Below are 22,784 nucleotides of genomic sequence, written 5' to 3'. Positions count from 1 at the left end.
GTCTTTTTTTTTTTTGAATTTTTTAGATTTTTTTATGAAAAACATATAAAATGAAATTTAGGTCTTTAATTATTATTTTTAGGTCTTTTATAACATTAAGGTCTTTTTTTAAAATATTTTATGCCTTTTTATGAAAAACATATAAAATGAAAGTTAGGTATTTTTTTATTATTATTACGTATTTTTTATGAATTTTTTAGCTTTTTATGAACTTTTAGATCCTTTTTTTTTATATGAAATTTATGGATTTTTTTAATGAGATTTAAGTTCGTTTTAATATTTTTAGGTCTTTTTATGAATTTTTTTGGTTTTTTAATGAAATTTAGCTCCTTTTATTATTTTTAAGTTTCTTTAATAAATTTTTTAGGTATTTTTATGAAATTTGGGTCTATGTTTGAATATTTTTAGATATTTTTTTTATAAAATTTATAGAATCTTCTGTGAAATTTAACTTCTTTTTTTTTTTTTTATCAAATTCGATCTTTTTTCTATATTAGAATCAAATGTCAAATTTTTTAATTGTTAAATGACTAAATATCATATGCCTAAGTATTAAGTCTAATATGATATGTCTTATTGATATATTTTTTTTGTATATGATGTGATATCTTATGTGGTGTAAATAATAATTTTATTTATTCTTAATTATTATTATAAGAATTTAAAATAATAATTTTTAATTTTAATATTTTATACTTTAAGCACGTATATTTCTGCCACCATACGTATCAAGGTGCTTCTATTTTTGATTTTAGAGTTTTAATATCATTCTTTCTAGGCCAACTTAAAAAGTCCTGGACGTTTAAGATTCTCCCGTAGGGTCTGTATAAATTATAATAGATTGCCGCGTGAAGGTCACTCTCAAATCTCGGTAGCTTTCACACTAACTAACTAGTTAATGCTATGAATTTCACTCCCGCTTTCACACATGCATCCGTTAATTTCTTTCTATAAAACTATCATAAACGTAACTAAATGTCTACAATCAAACATATATTATATATATATATAAAATTTTGATCTCTAAATAATATTACTTAATTTATACTAAATAACGTTGATATGACAATTCAAATATAATAATTATGTGAATAATATTATTCATATTTCCAGTTTAGATGTCATATTTTTATTGGACAATAAAAATATACGAGTGTCAATATTTGCTGTACATCATTTTCATTGTTTAATGAAAAGATGCCACCTAAACTGGAGTCTAGATGAATAGCAGTACAATTTGATAGGATCGACCTCATATTATTATATTTAACTTTCCACATCAACATTATTTAAAAATCAAAACTGTGGACATATAGCTAATTAAGATATATCAGCATACATATGCGTATATAGGCTAGGCTAGCAAGCAGCAATGTATTTGTTGTTGCTGCTGGTTGATATAGCTTCAACAAGCATCATATTAGTTGAAATAGAGATGTCAAATGGATGGAGTTACTATAAGCTCATGTCCCATTAAATTATAGAAAAATATATTTTTATGAAATTATATTATAAGTAAATATAGGTATAATTTAGTGTATTCATTATTTCAGTATATTACTTAATAGTTTAAAAACTACAAGTTTGGGTATATTTTATAACTTTTGGAAGAATAAAAATAATTTGTTATGTTATTTAATACAAGAAACTATAATATCTGGTACCATAATAGTAATATGATTTTTCAATTAAATGATAAAAAAAATCAATAAAATGATGATTATGTTATTAAAAAATATTCGTAACTAGTTATTTCGATGATCTTTTAATAATATAAATAAATAGTAAAAATTATTTTTTAAATTTTAATATACAAAATCACTAATTAAATTTTTATATTTTAATTTTAGAAAGCAAATATTTTTCAATTAGCAATACAAATAAAAGGAAAAGATTCGAAAACGTAAGAGTTCAATAAGTAAAAAATGTAAAGAGTTCACATGTAGGTCTTGTAAATTAAAAAGTTATTAATTTACTTTCTTTTTTTAATGTCCAGATCAATGCAGATTCCTTATATGAAATTTTTGTCATCCAAAAAATTATTTTATCAAATTTTCCTTCTAAAATAACATTAATTATTGATTTTTTTGGTTACATTATTGGTTTACATCTTATTATTCATGATCTAATATTAAAAAATAATTCCTGAACTAAGGGGGGGGGGGGTGTCTTATCGTTCAAATGGTAAAGCAATAAAATAAATAAAACATGAATTTAAACAAGAAAATTATTATGAAATGAAATTACTGATTTTGTATATTAAAAATAAAAATAATAAATTTTAAATAATTAATGATTTTGAGTTTTCTTTTTTTGTGTCCTATATATGCCTTTAGCTCTCACCGGTGGACTAAAACACTTTGATACCATATCCCATCCAATTTTGAACATATATATATATAATTGTAATTAACATAAAAATTATCTAAAATTGTCTTACAAAATGGTATATATGGTTACCATCTACAAGTACAGAAAATGGTTTATTAAAATATCTAGACTTAGTTACAACATATTAATTTCACATTACTTCATATATCACTATTAGAGGCAATAATGACATATGAGATATATGATTACATATATTATTATTATAATAATAGTAAGTCCAAATTTGTAGGAAGAGTGAAATTGAGATTGACTTTAATTAACGAGTTTGTATTGTATGTATGGTGTGTGTGTAAGGTGGGTAAAATAAACAAAAAAAAAATATAAATATAATCCACGTTGGACAATTGATTGGCTTAATTTAGCTCCGTCTAGAACAGAACAGTGTCTAAACTCGCACAAAACGACTTTACTCTTCCACGTCCTCGCGAGTTAAAGGCTGTCTAGAAGGACAGAGGTCAAAGTCTTGCACGGGAGATTAGTCAACCAAAGGCTACTACTACTACCACAGCTGCTCCTGTCAATCACGCCAGCCAACTACTCCATCCAACATTTTAAGTCGTTCCAGCAAATGAAAAATGAAGCCCCCCCCCTCTTCCACACCAAATTAACTTTTCACTTTTTAAATGTTGACATGTCTTATGTATATATGTATATGGTATTTAATGAATTCACTCAAATATAGAGTTGGTGACTGCAAATTTTATGTAAGTAAAACAAATAGGAACATTCAATTTTAGTTAATATATGGCTGTAAACTCAAGTTAATTAAAAGGTGAAATTTACCAAATATTATTATATTTTTAATAACAAAAAAGCAAAAAGGCATGCAGTAAGCATTACAAATTTATTGCATCATCAGAAGTTCTATATATAATAAGCGCCGGTCTGCAGCAGTTGTATACCATTCCGCTCTGACTCACCCTCCTCACCTATCTCTCTCCCTCTCTCTCTCTCTCTCTCTCTCTCTCTCTCTCAAAGCTACTTTTCCCAGCTCTCTTGTGAACGATATATAAATATGGCGTGCTAGGCTCGGGCAACTTGCTTGCGCAGAGAGAGAGAGAGAGAGAGGCAGAGAGAATTGGCAAGCCATATATACAACCACAGAGAGTGGCCGGAAGATCAGTCCAGAGATGGGTGATCAGGTAGTAGTTGAAGACTGTACTTTGTCACCAACCGGCGGCGACGTGCCGGCCGTGGCGGCCCCTCCCGTGCAGTCGACGCAGTACAATTCGCCCTCTCTCTCTAGGAAGCCATTGCTGAACATCGAACAACCGAGCGCTCCGGCGACCAACTCGATAGTTCCGAGAAGCGCCGGCCGGACGCCGAACTTCCTGACCCCAAACTTCCTGACGCCGCTGGCAAGCCCAATCCGGAGAGCCATCAAGCTCACCAAGCTTGACCATAACGACGCCTGGCTGCCCATCACCGAGTCCAGAAATGGCAACGCTTACTATGCCGCTTTCCACACTCTTTGCTCAGCAATTGGCAGCCAGGCTCTTGTGCTCCCCGTTGCCTTCACTGTTCTAGGATGGTAATTAAATTAAATCACCCTAATTCACCTTTCCAAATTATTTTTTCCTTCATATGTAGCTATTAATTATATAAAAAAAAAGTTAATAGAAATATTTATATATATATTATTATCACTTAGGGATTTTTCCTGTGTCGCTAGCTCTGCAGAACCACTTTAGACTTTTTTTGGATGTACACAGTCGTAGGGTACATATATAGATGGCTAGCTTAAGCCTAAAGTGGGAGTCCCGTGACTAGGCATGGGCATGCAAAGCAAGGCAAATTGTCAAATCATCCAACTCTCAACTTCATTGCTTACCCTTCTTAATTTCCTTTTAATTAATGTCCCATTAACTGATCAGTTGAGCAACATGTATAAATTTTATCTTAATTTGTCAATGATTTTCTTCTGTGATTTTGTCTAATATATATTAAGAATTTATTATAGGGAGTTTTTCTTAAATATATATATATATATTTATATTAATTTGTTCCTTGTGTGACGTGCTTGGTGTTTGGCAGGGCATGGGGCGTAATTAGTTTGACAGTGGCATTCGTTTGGCAGCTCTACACCATGAGAATCCTGGTGAGGCTTCATGAATCTACTGAAACAGGAATGCGTTACAGCCGATATCTCCAGTTGTTCAGCGCCATTTTCGGTACGTATCTATCTATACGTCTTTCAGTTTTACAGCCTTAATGATCTCCACGACCTTGAATCCCCCGATAACGGCGTCGGACCAATTAATGTCACAGGCGAAAAGATGGCCAACATATTTGCGGCCTTCCCAATCATGTACTTGTCGGGGGGAACCTGCGTGGCGCTCATCGTCATCGGCGGCTCAACCATGAAGATCTTCTACCAGATCGTGTGCGGCGAATCCTGCCCCAATCCCAAGCCCTTGACCGCCGTGGAGTGGTACTTGGTCTTCACCTGCGCCGCCGTGGTGCTGTCTCAGCTGCCCAACTTGAACTCCATCGCCGGCGTCTCGCTGGTCGGCGCCGTCACGGCCGTCGGCTACTGCACAATCATGTGGATTGTGTCGGTCGACGAGGGCAGGATTGACGGCGTGTCCTACGATCGGGTTAGGCCTAATGACAACGTTGTTTGGTTGTTTGGCATTCTGAATTCCATCGGGATCATCGCTTTTTCTTTCAGGGGCCATAATCTTACTCTTGAAATTCAGGTAAATAATAAATATACTTGGGAGTTTCATTAATCACTAACTACTCTTAGATTTTGCCATAGACTCATAGTTCTTTCTGCTCTTGATTGCAGGCGACAATGCCTTCAAGTGAAAAACACCCATCTCATGTCCCAATGTGGAGAGGGGTCAAAGTAGCATATGTGATCGTTGCGCTGTGTTTGTTTCCCCTCGCTATTGCAGGATATTGGGCTTATGGCAAAGAGGTATTTCTTTTCTCTATTACCAAAGTGTCACAACCATGTCTTAGATAGTCTTAGTCTTGAACTAAATTTATCTATCTGATTAGTCGATTTAGTTTGATTTTTGTTTTACTTTTTCGGACCCAAATAGTATTATTCGGTTGCGTGTTGGTTAAATCTTTGAATATAGAGAGCCATTTCCCTTAAAATTAGTTTTCTTATTTCACTTTTATTTAGTTAAATCTTTTCATTTTGCCCATGTGGAAGTGGTTGCTTCTACTTTTTTCTTTTTTCAAAAATTAATTTTATTAATCATAATATTTTGATTCATTATAAATTTTAATATAATTTTATAACTAAAGTTAATTTGGTTAGGTTAAGTTTATTTTACTTTTCAATCGGGTCAGTGGTGAGTTCAAATTTTTAAATTGAATTATGATCTATTCACATTCATATTTAATAAAATTCAAATACCACATCGGCAAACGCACCCCTATTCATGGTCAAACGTAGTCAGTAAAAAAGATCTTTCCTAATGTATACTCTGGTCTTCTTCGTTTCATCAGATACCTGAAAACGGCGGAATGCTGCCGGCGATATACGTGTACCACGGCCGCGATACATTACCGTCCATATTGGGGATGATGTGCTTGTTCATCATCATCAACGCCGTCAGTTCCTTCCAGATCTACGCCATGCAGATGTTCGACGACATGGAGCTGAAGCTCACTGCCAGGATCAAGAAGCCCTGCCCCTGGTGGCTCAGGGTAATCTCCCGGGCGATGTTTGGATACGGCTGCTTCTTCATGGCCGTCGCTATCCCTTTCCTGGGCAGCATAGCCGGCTTAATCGGTGGGATAGCGTTGCCGGTGACATTCGCCTATCCCTGTTTCATGTGGCTCAAGATTAAGAAGCCCAAGAAGCATAGCTTCATGTGGTGGCTGAATTGGGGATTGGGAATCCTGGGTTCCATTCTGAGTGTTCTGGCCATTGCGTCTGGGATTTATGTTATGATTGATACCGGGATTAAAGTAAGCTTCTTCAAGCCTCAGTGAGACCATTCACATGAGGAGCAGGTTCTGATTGGCGAGGGCTTGTTTGGATGTGTGGATTAATGATCAAGAGGGAGCCATTAATTATTGTTTTCTTTCTCTTTTTTTTTTTCTTTTTTCTTTTTTTTTCTAGTGTGTTAATACATGGTTGTAACAATTAATTAATAGTGCTCCTAATTAATCGATTCCTATTTTATCTACTTGTATGCAAATGTATTATATATATATAAAGCTAATATTAGGATTCATTCTAAAGCCACAGTTGAAGAAAACAACTGCTAATCCATATCAACTAAGAGTCGATCAGTAACAACTCAAATCTTAAGTTGAAGTCCAACTAAGAGTCAGACTCTTGACACTTAAAAAAGCATGACAATTCCATCCCAGATAAGAGACCAAGTGAATGTGTGACTCAAGATTTGGGTTGGGACGTGAAAACCAACCACATGGGCTTGGCTCGTGTCTTGCCATGCATGCTGCCCAAACACAGGCCCAATCTACAAAAAGTTTAATGGGTTTCATCTTTTTGTGGGGAATTAATTTCAGCGACCATACGTTAGGGATAGGGAAATAGATTGGGTTATTAAATGAATTGAGCCCTCACAAGCATGGGTTCATTCAAGTTTTTGTTTAGTTTAAGCTTTGTTCCTTTTTGCCCAAAGTGGTGGTCGACAAGAGAGCTTGAGGCAATAACAAGTCCAGTCACAGCAGTCTGCGTGGCGAGAGTGGCTCCTGCAAACACTTCAACACTCAAGTCAGTGGACATTTAAGATGACAGAGTTCCTTTAAAATTAAAAAGAACATACATTGATTAGTGACAAGGCGGGCTCATATGGGGGAGAAGGGGAGAGCCCAATCCTTGTGTAATCATCGACCTTTACAAGAGGATGAGAAGTCGAGGATCCTAGCATTGCTAAGGATGGGGGCGAAGATAAAGGGCTAAGAATCTCGAGGCAGCCGAGGCCTATTGCGGGTGTGGGGATCTCAGACGGTATTAAAGTAATGAGGATGTTGCTGGGCTGGCATGAGCCGAGGCCAAGTCTAGAGATCGAGCTTGGAGCTGGGTTATGGGCCTAACGTCAAATTGGGTTCTTGTGGTTAGTACGATCCACAACTCTCCAGGTCGGATATTCACTTGTGAACATCTGAGCTCAGGATGCACATTTCAGGATCATGTTGTGCTTCTATGTTGGTCGTATTTGAGTCGAGCTTTGGGTTTGGGCCGATGCCGGTGTGAGCATTGGGGTTCGTTTCGGTATCCTGATAGGTGACGCATGTGGTCTCAAAATTTGAAATGTCAGATTTGGAAAACGGTACATCATAAATAGGTGGGGAGATATTTGATAGGCTTAATTATATATATATTTTTATATAATTTTTATTTTAATTTTATGCTATTTTTCTTGCATAAAATGTGTATTTATGTAAATTTTATATTATTTTAATTATTTTTTTGTAGAAACCAGCAAAGGATTGAAGATTTGGGCATAAAACAATGATATTATAAAGTTAATTTTAAAATTAATATTATAAATTAATATAATTAATAGTATATTATATTATGTTATGTTATTTATATATATTATATATTATACTAAAGTGGCGTGAAGGTGTACAAAGGCATGCCAGGTGCACATTTATATATAATATATTATAAGATATTAATTATATTATATATAAAATATAATAATATTATTATTATTATAAAGTGAAAGTGAAGTCCAGGAAGAATTGAAGCAGCGCACGGAGTCCAAATTGGAAGCCTAGCGCCACGCGTATATATATATATATAAAATAATATAAGTAATCAATCGGAGATTAGGGAGCTTCACGCTCGGTGAAGAAGTTTCAACGCACGGAAAAGAAATAGAAGAAAGTGGCGCACAGACTTGAGATTGGAGGAACTGAAGCGACGAACAGAGAAATTGGAAGGACGCACAAGCACGCAACAGCAGCAACCAAAGAATTCAAATTTGTGCCATCCAGATCCATTTTAGATTTGGACAGGGAGCTCCCTTCTTTTTTATTCGATTTTTAATTTTTATTTTTATTTTAATAATATCTAGATAAAATATTTTAACTGGATTTGAATGAATTTTAATATTAGGATTACGTGGTTATTTGTTTAATTTGATTCAAAACTCAATTATTATTTGCCTGAGGAATTTATATTATTGCGTTTAATATTTTAAAAGATTGACTACTTTTTAATGATTTATGTATGACTGACTAAATAATTGTTATAAATTAAATTCAAAGGCAATATAAATCACATGCTTGACTATGAGATCGAAAGATGATTAGCTTATGTATGAGAATCGAGGAAGTTTAGTGAGTCAAATCTCCTTCCGAGATTAGAGATTTTCAAAGAATTTAATACTTATTTATTTCGTTGATATCTGCTCAGAAATCTAATAGTGAAATTAAATTAATAAAGGATTAATATGACTTGAGAAAACTTATTAATTAATTGAGGGAAATCCACCATCACATGCAAATAATTATAAAATACTATAAGGGTATTTGTGGTTTTGAATTGAGTTGAATAGATAATTACATGACCAAGATTAAATGAAATCTAAACCCTAGTGCATCTATTATTTAATTTTTCTCAAGAATTCAGTTTTCTATTTATTTTTTTTATTTATCCGATGAATTAATTAGTTCAACTTAGGCTAATTAAAATTATTTTGGTATTGTGATCTAGTACTCGTAGGATCGACATTTTTTTTTTATCATATTTGACTAGGGTACACTTGCCCAAATTAATTGTGCATAAATCACACATCAAGGCCCATCTCCCCTCCATTCAAGGCATTGAATGCTTGGTAGGTGCCGTGACAAATGGTGTGATGTTAGCGGAAGATTGGTATCGTTTGAATCTTGCCCGTCAGATACATCTTGGGGTGACGATTTGTCTTCGTTGATGGGCCTGAATCACGATCGCTAAGTGATGCCGCTATAATCTTCTTCTCCTGCTTCTCTATATTACTTTTCGCCTTTTATTTCTGATTTAAGAACCCCTATTTCTCTGAGAACTCCTTGCCCTTCTATTGTCTTCATTTTCGATTGTTTATCGTTTTCTAGCTCAAGACTTCACTCAACTTCATAGGTAATCTCTTGAATTCGACTCTTTTCACTCTTCTCTCTTTTATGCTTTCCTTATTGTTGTCGTTTACGGGTTGTCGAGCGTTATTGCAAGATAAGGGAGCGAATCTGGGTTGGGGAGCCATTCCATGATTGTCGTAGGTGAACAATCGGTGATAAACATGACGCGTATGCAAGGGGCTAGCCGTCAAGTCTTGTTAGCCGAACTTAGGAGGGCGATTCAAAGGGTAGATCGGGGTACTCAGAGCGTAGCTCAGAATAAGCGTGGAGTGCCAACTTCTAATAGTTTTATTTTCATTGGTTCCTCCGAGGATAATGTAGGTACCCCGTCCATGGCTAGGGAGATCGCCAGGATCGATGTTAGTGGCAATAAGGCAGCTAGGGCCAACCAACCAAGGTCATCTTTGGGTCTTTCTTCTGGCTCAGGAGTTACATACGACTGGGTAAGTGAGGAGGCGACCAAGTTCGCCTCAGTATATGACTATCCCGGGGAATTGTTGAGCTGAGAACATGAGTGTCCCTATCGGCTACCGGGAATGAAGGTCTGTTTGTGTGCCGCCCATGTGGGGAGGAAGAGCAAGTCTATATAGACCTGGCCTCGGACATAGATTCAGGGTTGATCTATATGTATGAGACATTTTTCACGCATTTTCGACTGCGACTCCCATTCACGGACTTCCAAAGTTTGGTGCTGGCGATGCTGAACGTTGCTCCAACCCAACTGCATCCAAATAGTTAGGCTTTTGTTCGAGCCTTTGAAGTGTTCTCCAACTTCCTAGGCTAGGAGGCAAATACAAGGGTGTTCTTCTACTTTTTCCAGTTGAATGGGGTCAACAAAGATAGCTAGGTATCCCTGAGCGACCTTTCGAGAAGGCGATTGTTGAAGCTCATCGACAGCTTTTACAAGGGTTTTAAGGCCAACTTCTTCAAGGTGGCTTCTCGAGAGGATGAGCTTGTCTACTTTCTGGACGAGGGTAGTGCCAAAAAGCATCCCTTGTACTGGACGAAGGAGTTGAGTTAAATCATGGGGTTGGAATACTTGAGCTTAAGCCCTTAGAACCAGGTGATGGTAGACTTACTGGAGTCTTGTCGTGTGTTGGAGACGTAGGCTCTCCTTAAGCACAACAATGACCAAGAGGGCTTGGGTAACGACTCGCTCCTACTTATGGGAACCACCGGTAAATAATCGACCAGATTACTCACCCGACGAACCACAACTGAAGGGTTGGACTATGTTTCAACAGGAAACGCCCTAGGTGGGAACTAGGCTTCGTCTTTCCCTTCGTTCCACTCAGGAATCGGTCCCAACTCGAACAAGAAAAACTCAGCAGACCAAGACTCGAAACCCGAGTGAGCTTCACCTCTCTTCAACTCGCCTCATAGCAAGCCAGAGATGACCCAGGCACAAAGCTAGCATAACAAATACTTCGCTGAGTATTGGGGATTTATGAGAACATATCTCACTGATCTTTACTTGGTCCGAAACTTGGCTTCTCCAACTAAGCCATATACAACGAACAATCTCACAATCATTTATTACATTATGATGATTACAACAATTAAATACATTTAACGCTCAACATCACATACATTTACTCACAAGGGTATACATACATAACACCACATGGCTACGTACAAGAGATAAATAAATACACAACAAGGGTAACACCGCTAGTTGCCACAACAACCTCTCGGCGCCATCCCTGCTTGCATCTGGACTTGCAACAGCTACACATGAGGTAAATCTCATGAGTCATAAAGACTCAGTAAGGGTGCAATGCATGTAAATATGAATATAATCATGTTTATGTATGCCAATGCATGCAAATGAGGCTAGGCCCACCCATCCTCACAACCCTCCAAGGTTTGAGGCATTAACCTATCAGCCCTCACAACACTAGTCCTCCCTATGGCCACAGGTCCACTAGATCTCGCATCACACAAGTGTTAACCACTACATGCAAATGGAACATAAAAACATTATCAAACACATTTACCAACTTGCAAGGCCACCTCTATATGGGGCCATCCTTTACTTGGCTCAAAGTCTCATCTCTGCCTCGGCGAGAAAACCAGCCCAAACTCCAAGCTCTTCTAGGATCACTGTCTTCCCAGTCGAACCTAGATGCAACCACACATAAAAACCCATTCACATCAGGCATTAATCCAAAGCTTATGATTTTTGCCACACCACAACGCCACTCATAAACAAATTTCCAAACAACCCCAACCGAGGGTTAAACCAACCAACACTTCACATTATATCATCTCCACAACATCCCAATAACATGCTAATGCTTGAAAAGAAATTTAATAAATTTACCCCAGTAAATCAGGAAAAAATCAGCCAATCGCCCACACCGGCATTGCCTCATTAACTGCCATCTCATGCCCGAAATCCCACTCTCGAGCTTCCATTAAGCTCTACTAGCCTCGAAATACTTTCCAGAATTTTTCTGGAATTTTTCCCATTTTTTTCCAGAATTTTTTTTTTCTTTTTTCTTTTATTTCTTCCTTCCTTCTTTCTCGACTTCCCGTGCGCCTTCATCTTCTTCCCTTCATCTTCACTACGTGACCACTGCTCCATCTTCTTCCTCATCTAGTCGACACAGACCAGTCCAGCCACCCACGACGCTAGCCCTCGTCGGCTGCTGCCGCGGCCAGCCCCGCCGCTTTTAGCCGCCACTGAAACCAACTTCTCCTGCACCTGAGCCGCTGCCAGCGTCGGCCTCCCTTGCGTGCCATGCTTTCATGGTCGACAGCACTTCATCAGGCCGTCATTGGCATCGCTTCAGCATTGGCCAACCACCATCTCAGGCGCTGCTTCAACCTCTGCACGCCGCGATTGCCAACGGCCATCATCCGCTTCAACATTGCCGCGAGCCGCCTCAGCCATGGTTGATCGGCCTTTCTCCATTGTTGCTCGCGACCTCCTTCGCGCCCAGCCATGGCCGCTCCATCTCTTTCTCTCGCTAACTCTCTCTCTCTCCTACTCTTGCTCTCTCGCGATCACTCCCAAGCCTCGGCCATCACTCTTTTTCTCCCTCGTTCTCTCTGTTTTCAAATATCAGAGGATAGGAAGCTTCCTCACAGACGCGCCTACAAACACACACATATATATATATAATTTACATATAAACCCCCCCTTAATTTTTCATAATTTTACTTAGGAAAATATTAATTGAATTTGGAGAATTCTAATAATTATACTTGGACCCTCCCAAGATTTTAATTAATTACCCACAAGCCACCAAAACCTTAATTCTCCAAAATTAAGAAATGACTTTTACTCAAAAATGACGATTTCATCCCTGCGCCTGCACAGGACCTTTTATTTTACCCAAAAACACTTAAGGGTTGCTTTATTCGTAAAACTGAACCACCCCTAGGGTCCCCTCAGCTTCCAGGAGATTCCCTCCGACTATTCGGTATTGGCACCCACTCGGGCTTATAAGAATTTATTCCAAAAATTATTCCCAGTTGAACCGCTACCAGTGTCACTATCCTCATCTTGAGACGCTCACCAATCCCTTGCCCTCTTCCCTGGACATCCAAGTCCCGAAGCATTCCTAGCCGCCAATTCGACAATTCTTAATAATTAATTTATCAAGATTAACTCTTGGGCTTCCCGAACCACCCGAGGTCCTGACAAAATAATCCAAATTTATTTATTTTTCAATATCATATAATACCGGGTATTACAGCTTGGCTGAGTACATGGGTCTGCTTTCGTCTTATCTTTCAATTTTTGGTTATTATTTGATGTTAACCACGCTATTTGTTTGTTGTTTCAAGCTTAATGGCTCCAAAAATGCCAGTCGAGGAGGTTAGGAGAGGCCTAGAGAAGAAGCAGGTCAATGTGGCTAATAATGGGTCAGTTAGAAAGGCTTTCGAGAAGGCCCTCGCTACTAAGAAAGCCTCCACCTCTTCTAGGGGTCCTGTGCTAATTTTTGGGACCGCCACCAAAACATCTTCTGCAAGGATTCCTACACTCCCTGGGCTGAGGAGCCAGAGGCTTGGTGTCCCTGTTAACCTGAAAGAAACCAAGGGATACCTGAAAGGAGAAGGTGAGAACGTCCGGCACTCCAGGTGCCACCGATGGTCAATTGTCAGGTGTTGAGAGTCTAACTTAAGAAGCCTCTAAAGCACTCAGTTTGGCCCCGAGGCATTCATTGACTAGCATCTATCTATCTCATTAGACCGGAAGAAGATGCTGGATCTTAGGTAGCTCCGATGTGCCGTTGGTCTGAGCTACAAGCCCTCTGCCTTGTGAGCGCTTGCCGGTCGAGAGAGGTAGAGTATTAGGCTTAGTAGAAGAGGCACGACTAGGCTCTCAAAGAAGAAACTGATCGATTGAAGGGGCAGTTGGCAAAGGAGACGACATATCTACAAAATCGGGCTAAAGACGAGGACGCCTCGGCTCATAAGGTGTCCAGACTCACCCAGAAGTTATTAGACTAACAAGATGTTGCATGGTTAGAGTTGGACAAGATGAAGAGTGAAGCCTTGGCAATCGAAATCGTGGCCCATGAGAGAAAAAATAAGTTTGAGGCTGAGTTTGCGACTGCACTTTCTCAAGTGTTGGTCCATTGACACACACAATGGCCACTCAAGAGGGAGGGTGAATTGAGTGATTAAAAACTTATTAAATCGATTCTTTCCTTTTTAAAACTCTTGAGATTTTCTTATACACAAAATATACTTGTTATAAATATGTATGTTGTTTGGAAATGATAGCAATATAAATACACAAACAACCACAATATAAACACAAGATATATAGTGGGTCGGTGTATCCAACACCTACTCCACTCTCTCAAGGTCAAACCGACACTTGAGGTTCCACTAAAACCACCACTAAGTTTTCACACAAGATCACCTAGCAAACTTGTACACCCCGAGGTTTCCCCTTTGCTCACCCCGGAAACTAATACAACACAATAATACACCTAGATTACTTGGGCTCTAGGATGCCACTCACAATCCACAATCTAATACAAATAAATCAATTCTATGTCCAACACACTTGGACTACAATGGATATCAATACAAGAACAATATACAAGGCAAAATGAAATGATACAAGTTACCAATAAGAAGAAAACTTCTTCTTTGCCTTGAGGCTCCAATAGATAGATCTTTGAAGCTCCTTGGGCCTTGGATTGCTTTGATTGAGTGCTTGAGAGCTTGGGTGTGCTTTAGAAAGATAGGAAATGGTAAAGCATTAGCCTTCTCCAGATTTCTCCTCTTGATATTTATATTGGGCTCCCAAAACGACCTGCAACGGCTCCAAAAATCTGACCGTTGGAGTCTGGCAGTCGACTGCTTTATCTTACAGTCGACTCCGCGACACCCACAGTCGACTCTCGCTACCGACAGTCGACTCTCGCTGCCGACAGTCGACTCTCGCTCAACCCGCAGTCAACTTTCTCACAGACAGTCGACTTTTATTGGCCTACAGTCGACTCGACAGTCGACTGGCCAAAACTCACTCTCGGTTACCTCGACTCTGCATAAACAATGCTCGGCTATATCGACTAATGCACATCCACAGTCGACTGCCATTGACTTACAGTCGACTGTCCCTCACTGGGAGTCGACTCTCAGTCCAGATTTCAGAAAAATAAGATTTGCTTTGATAATACAATACATAGCATAAATTCATTACAAGATATTTACATTCACATTTACTTTTATTTATATTTTACCTTCTATTTACTTTAATACATAAATGTAAATAACAAAGTACCCCCCATTTGGATTCAATAAAAATATCTAAAAAATCAAAATCCAATTAGATAAGAAAGTAGATTTTGGGTTTTAGAACAAATTCCGATTTTGACAAATTTAGCATTTCCAAAAACATACTTTTCATTACTTGAAAAATTCACTAAAAATCATTTTTACAATAATGAATACTAGCTATGAAAATACCAGGAGTCAGTTTTCCAAAAGGAAAATATTTTCTTATATGTTCCCTTATAGTGTGCTAATATTCTACTTAGAATCAAATAACATTTCTTGATTCGTTTTGATACACAAAATACTATAATACTTAATGAGTATCAAAAATTCATTAGGGGTTTTAAACATACTAAAAATAGTTTTACTAAAATTATGTTTTGTTAAACATCAAAATACACAATAGGTTGATTGGAGCAACTTAGCTCAACATCAAGTTGACCAAGCTAGGCTTGAGGCTGTCAAGATGAAGGACGAGGCTGACAAAGCTCGGGCTGAGGTAGAGAGCTTGATGGACGAGGCCGCCTATCAATTCACGACAGCCTATGAGAAGGCTTTGTCCCATGTTTGGCTGGTTTCCATGATGCCGACTTCTCTGAGTTTGATGGTTGTTGAACTCGCTTCTAGGATGGCTATCGGACCCACTAGGCCTTAGTTTTTTGATCTCGTAGTGTAGGTCAGCACTATCTCTATAACCCTAGCATCAAACATAATGAAGAATGTTTTTGTTTGGTTACCTACAATGTTCAATGTTTGTTTTTTCTCAATTTGTTATTTCCCCGAATACACAGGTTTGTGCGTAACTCGCTTTATTGCATGCTTGGTCCCCCTCTCGTTCTCTATTTTACTTGTAATACAAGTTCGCATAAGTGCATTTGCTTTTGGGATAGACCCAAGGCCCACACCTGGCCTAGGCATATAATATGGGTTGACCAAGCCTATCTAGTTTAGGGCATCGGCTAAAGAGACCGAGATGACCTGAGGTCCACACGTTAGGTCTGGCCCAGGCTTAGAGTGTGGGTTGACCGAGCCTGTTTGGTTTAGGGCAGTTGTTAAAGAGACCAGGATAACCCGAGGTCTACACGTCAGGCCTGACCTGGGCATAAAGTATGGGTTGATCGAGCCTATGTGGTTTAGGGTGTCAGTTAAAGAAACCGGTTGGGATGACCCAGGGTCCACATGTCAGGCTTGGCCCAGGCTTAGAGTGTGGACTGACCAAGCCTGTCTAGTTCAAGGCGTCAGTTAAAAAGACCGAGATAAACTCAGGACATTCATTTGCTTACTGAAATAAGAAAATATGAGCAGATTTTTTGAATTCCCTATGATTTTATTCATAAACTGTGCAATGCATTGGTGTATAGTCAAATGATACATTGCGTAATAAAGCCTATGGCGGCGTAAATATGGAAGTAATGAAGACTGTAATGAAGCAAAGGCACAAAATTGGGCTTAAGCCCATGACGATGTAAATGTAGACATAACGAAGACTAGAATGGAATAAATGAAATAGTCTTAAAAGCAATACATCAAATGAATTTGAGACTATTATCACTTAGTTGAAGTATTTCTTTAGGCTAGTTACATTTCATGCTCTTGGTAAAGGTTGCCTTGAGAGTTTGGCCAAGTGGTAGGCTCCGTTGTCTAGGTTACATGTGACTTGATAGGGGCCCTTCCAGTTAACGTCGAGCTTTCATTCTCCGGGTTGTTGTCATGCTATTTCGACCTTCCTTAGGACCAAGTCTCCCTCCTAGAAGCTTCGAGGCGAGACCCTCGTGTTGTATTTTTTCTTTATTTAGCCGCTTGTTTACAGATGTGTGCCATATCATGCACCTTTTGGATAAGGTTGAGGTTGGCTCTTTGCTCGACCTCATTAGTACTCTATTAGAAATGTTGTCTTCGATGGCTCGGCTATCTGACCTCTACTGGAATCATAATTTCGGATCCATAAGTGACCTTAAAGGGGGTTTCCATCATCGAAAATTGTGCCATGGTGTGATATGGCCACAGTACCATTGGGAGCTCCGCTGCCCATGCTCCATTAACTTGGTTGAGCCATCTTTTGAGCCCAGCAAGGATGATTTTGTTGGCAACTTTGGCTTTCTCGTTCGTCTAGGGATGCTTAACTGAGGTGAAGACTAAGTGGATGTCGAGTTCTTTACATAATTCATGGAGTTTCTTATTGGTAAACTGAGTGTAGTTATCCAAGATAAGTGTTTTGGAGAGACTGTACCTACAAATGACATTCTTGCAAACAATTTTTTTGACTTTTTCGACTGTGATAGTGGCCATGGGCTCAGTTTCAATCCATTTGGTGAAATAATCAATGACCATGATGATAAACTTGAGTTGTCCAAGGGAAATCAGAAAGAACCCGAGTAGGTCTAACATTCTTTTATATGCTAACATTCTTTTATATTAAAAACTTAGTAAGTGATGGCATTTATTATGAAAATGGCACTAACTCAAGTAAGCAAGAAAGCTAACATTCTAATGGCACGTACGTCTATATACAAAATGCCACTAAATTACAAATATGTTTCATTAATTACTTCTTTTGGGAATTTTTAATTTTTTATAGGAATATTTCCAAAAACATTTCTTTATAAAGATAGAAACTCTTCTTTGATGTCTATATGTAATTATAAATAATAAAAATTCTGAATGTAGCTTAACCAAAACAAATTTATGCAAATGAAATTAATTAAGTACATAATATAAACAAATTTGTATGCAAAACAAATCAAATCATAACCTTATCACTCCACTTACACTTGCACCATTCGGACTCACCCACACAGCACCATAAACTTAAAGCTTTCCTTTCAGTCCACTCAATTTTAGCATGATGAATCTTTCCTTTCGCTTAGTTTGTGCGCTTTTTTTTTTGTTAATATATTGTTTTTGCACAAAAAAAAAAGCTTTGAACATAAAATTCACAAAAATGATAAAAGAGAGATTGAAAAACAAAAAATATAGAAGTATCGACTTTATTAAAAAAATAAGTTATAAGTTATGACTAATGACGATGTCATCAGTTATGTAGTACATCTTCATTAAAGGAGACTAAAAAGATCAAGTATTATTATCTTTTCTACTTAACACTTCTTTTAAAGAGAATGCGACACATGACTATAACATTGCATTATTCTTATCAAAAAAGACCCTACTCAAAGTAGTGAAAAAGATAAGAAGGGTAATAATTCTAAGCGGGGATCAAGATTCTATAAATGCTTCTTTCTTTCTTATCATCTTTTATTGCTCTGTCTCCTTGTTCATTGAACTTTTTTTTATTGATAGAAAACGTTTTACCCTGTGAGGTCTCACAATGAGAGATTCAAAACAATAATTATTTTATTAAATGTGTAATTTTCCTAATGAGTAGTAAAAGTAGCATAAAAAAAAATTACAACACTCAAATCTTATAAGCTCAGCGCCCACCATTAACCACTTGAAGGTCAAATTTAGGGGTGTTCATAGTGCGGTTTGGGCAATTTAGACTATTTTCAACACGTCAAACCACACATGCGGTTTGGCATTAAACCAAACTGCATGGTTTGGTTTAGGTCAGTGGAAATCGCATCAAACCGCACCGCAATTTGTGTACGATCTAATGCGGTTTTCGCAGTTTGAGAAATAGGAAACCCTAATTACAAGAAACCCTAATATGCCAACAACCAAACCCATAGAATAGTCATATAAGCCTAAAACTTAGAACCTAATAGAGCAGTAAAGGAGAGAACTTACAGTGATAGTGAGCGTGAGCGAGAGAAAGGCAGGGGCGCTAGGCAGCCCGCATAATAGCGACCGTCGGCCATCGAGCTGTCCGAAGTCAACGACCATAGAACGGATCAAGAGTAGAGGGTCTAAGAGAGAGCAAGAGAGAGATCAACATGTAATGAACCAAAGCTGAGAGCGAGGGTAATGACCAGACCACCAACAAAGAGTGAGAGTGAGAACAAGATGCAACGAGTCAGCGACCATCGGCTACATCGTTGTGGATGGTAAGGCTGGCAATAAGCCGATCTACTCGTGAGCTGGCTCAAGACTCGACTCAATAATTGGTTCAATAAGCTAACTCGTTATACAAATGAGGCAAGTTTGAACTCAAATATTTGGCTCATTTACTAAATAAGCCGAGCTTGAGCTATCATTAGCTCGAGTCATTTGGCTCACGAGCCAACTCAATATACTTATATATGTATTAATTTTATAAATTTATTAATAAAAAATATTTATTACTTAATACTCAATAATATAAATATATGCTTAATCATTTTATAAATATATATACATAAAAGTAAGGTGATAGTTAGTTTCGAGCTGAGCCGAGCCAACTCGTAGTCATTATCGAGTCGAGCTCAAGCAAAAAAATTAGTTCATATTGAGTTATGAACCAAGCTAAAATCAATCGGCTTATTGCCAGCCTTAATGGATGGTGACGGTGGGGGGCGATGGAGATATCAGTAGTGGAGCTCGTGGCGATGGGAGGCAGTTAAGGAGAGGGAATGACTTAGGGTTAAGGTTTGGTTGGGGGGAAAGAAGAGAGGAAGAGCCGAAGAGAAGAGGGTCGGGTCGATGTTGGCGCTACCCCTTTTATATTTATAATATATATATATTAATTATATATTATATGCAGGCGGTTAGGTTTTGAACCAGAATCGTCGGTCTGCCAAATCGCAAATCGCGCAGTTTAACATTCTTCCAAACTGAACCGAACCACCAGTTCAAAAAATCGGCAGGTTCGGTCCGATTCAGTTTGACCGGAAACTGTGGTCTAGCGACTTTTTTGAACACTCCTAGTCAAACTTGTGGTTAGGTGTGTGCAAAAAATCAGATAAACCGATTTAACCAAACCGAACCGAACCGACTAGTTCAGTCAATTCAGGCTCGGTTAGCCATAATAATCAGTTCGGTTTCGATTATTTATTTAACAAAAAATCAGTTATTCGGTTTGATTAAGTTATTTTGATAAAAATAGTCAAAAACCAAACAGAACCGTGGAATAAACCAACCCCTCATACGGGAATCGAACCATGAACCCCTCATGCGAGGCGCAGCACCCCATGTCTCTTTGTACTTGCCATTTCATTTTCTCTTCGTCAGTCTCTCTCCCTCGCCATTTCATTTCATTTTCATCCTGATTTGGTCGCTGGCCGGTTCGTTCCTTTTCTATCCCTCCACCATCCCTCACCGTCCCCGATGGAGAAGACGAAGACGAAGGCTCTTACTCTTTGAGGGTACTTCGTAGATCAGAGAGAAGAAAAGACCCAAAAGCCGGAAGGACCGAACCGATCATTGGTCCTTCTGTTTGCTCGCCCCCATTGTCTCTGACTCTCCTACATAGCGGCACCATCACCCCCTCCGATGCCATCGTCAACGTCGATGAGATGCTCCTTCTTTTTTACCTCTGACACAACAACGCCGACTTCAACGCCTACGACGAGTGCATCTCTCTCTCATTCGATTTCCACCACTGTGCTCGCCATTTGGTAAATTTTTTGCAACTTCTATTTTTCCATAAACTTGTTTGAGGGCAACAGATGTTCGGTCTCTTTGGTATTCAGGTTGGTTCGATTTTCGGTTCGATTACCATGATTTAGGTTTCGGTTAGTTCGGTTAGGGGGGTTAGTCAGTTCAGTTCGGTTCGGTTATTATATGCTAGTCAGTTTGGTTCAGTTAGTAATTTTTAGGCGGTTCAATTCGGTTATAACCGATTGCACACCCCTACTTGTGGTGTTTCATTGCTTTTTAATATATACATATAATAAGATTGTTATCCGATAAAAATATTATTTATAAATAGAGTTTATACACTTTAATATAAAGCTAAGATAGAATTTGTTAATCAAAATATTGATTTAAAAAAATGAAATATGAAAAGCATTCAGAACAAAAGTAATTTTTATTATATTTGTTAAATTTTTTAAAAATAAATTACATAATTTCTTATCTTAACTTTCAAAATAAATTTATCTCTTTTTATTTTTAAATAACTTATCTTAAACTTTACAGATAAATTATCTTAATAGAATTATATCTTATTCATTTTAATAAATACTAATACATTGTACATTTACTTTTTAAAAATAATTCATTGGCTAATATCCCAAAAGCAAATCCTAAGTGGGAGACTAATTTGGAGTCGTTAATATATTGATAGGAGAGCCATCACATCTGACCTCAAGGCTCATAACTTTATAGGAAGGGGATTAGCGACCCAGCCAGCACTAGCGGCTGCCCCCACCACACCTTTACTGAAAGTGGTTAGCTTTATTCTCTCTTTCTCTCCTTCAATATGATTCTGAAGTTTCAAAGTGTTTCTCAGACGTCAAAACTGGTGGGACTTGGCTGCCATTCTTTCTCCGCAATTGCCCACCCACCCAAGCAATTAAGACCGACTCAAAGAAGATGTTTTTCTCTGTCTTTATTATATTATAAATAATTTATTTTTTATTTTAAAAATTATGTCTACTCTAACCAGACTCTTTATTTTTCTCTTTATTTAATTTTTTATTTTATTATTTATTAATAAACTTTAATTTTATTTATTTTACCTTACATATAATTTTCACTACATAAAATAAATAATCAAATATATAAATTAATAATCAAAATTTAAATACAAAAAATAATTAAATTTACATATACATAATCAATAATTAAATACGCACATACACAAACACAATAATCAAATACATAAATCAATAATTAAAAAATACAAATACACAATATCACTAATTTAATATATAAATAAATTAAAAAATTAAAAAAAATCACAAACTAATGTGAAAACCCGATGAACAACAAGCCGCAACAACAAGTTCACTATCATTCGTTTTATTGGTCATCGCCGCCACCACCTTTACTGGTCGTCACTATCTCCGAATCTGATTGGCCTCTTCTGTTGTTGCTCATCGCCTTCGTTAGTCCTTCGTTGTGTTGGAACTCATTTTCTTCGAAGTTGATGGTATTTTGGGGGGGGGGGGGTTGTTGTTCTTCAAGATTTCAATTGCTTTGCCAAATTTGGCGAATTAATTTGACAATGACTATGGAGGTGTGATTTTGGGATTTGTTTCCTAAATTTGGTGAAGGGGATCCGCCAACTGCCCCGCGGGGCCCTGTATCCAAGTCTCATCAGTATTTCACTTCGATTCTTGAAGCTCTATAAAAATGTAAATCTCTCTCATATATTTTGATCCAAATCCACCCACCGACTGTGACCCACTCGTTGCCCGAAATCCAAATCGGATTAGGATTCTCATCTGTAAGTGTTCATTTTTAAAGTTTTGAAAAGAAAACTTCTCTTTCTGATTCTCTTATCTATTCCAAGATTTCATTGGACATAAAAAAAAGGAAAGAATAAAAGAGAACTCTCTTTGTGCGTGTTTTTATCAGTTAAAGTACATGAAAGTTATCTTCTTAAGGATGAATTTACCAAATTTCTCTCTCTCTCTCTCTCTCATCTGTTGCATAAAACATGATCAAGCACCTAACAATAATATGTACAAGGGAATAAGTGATTTAAAACCCTAAAAAAGGAAAAGAAAACAGTCGACTTTGAACAACAAGAACAAAGCAACAAAAGGAAAGTT

General features: G+C 37.7%; 1 protein-coding gene across 1 annotated transcript; it reads left to right on the top strand.

Annotated features, from left to right (window-relative positions):
- The first annotated feature begins 3,290 nt into the window (after positions 1-3,290).
- On the top strand, positions 3,291-6,542 carry LOC127807090 (lysine histidine transporter-like 8). The gene is made up of 5 exons (XM_052344704.1): positions 3,291-3,922; positions 4,426-4,562; positions 4,660-5,090; positions 5,183-5,314; positions 5,857-6,542. The coding sequence occupies exons 1-5, from the start codon at positions 3,522-3,524 to the stop codon at positions 6,343-6,345; spliced, it is 1,590 nt and encodes a 529-aa protein (XP_052200664.1). The 5' UTR covers positions 3,291-3,521; the 3' UTR covers positions 6,346-6,542.
- Positions 6,543-22,784: the final 16,242 nt, after the last annotated feature.

Source organism: Diospyros lotus, chromosome 8, assembly GCF_014633365.1.
Source record: "Diospyros lotus cultivar Yz01 chromosome 8, ASM1463336v1, whole genome shotgun sequence".
Classification (NCBI taxonomy): domain Eukaryota; kingdom Viridiplantae; phylum Streptophyta; class Magnoliopsida; order Ericales; family Ebenaceae; genus Diospyros; species Diospyros lotus.
Note: the sequence above shows the minus strand (reverse complement) of the source record. Positions and strands in the feature narration are given on the sequence as shown.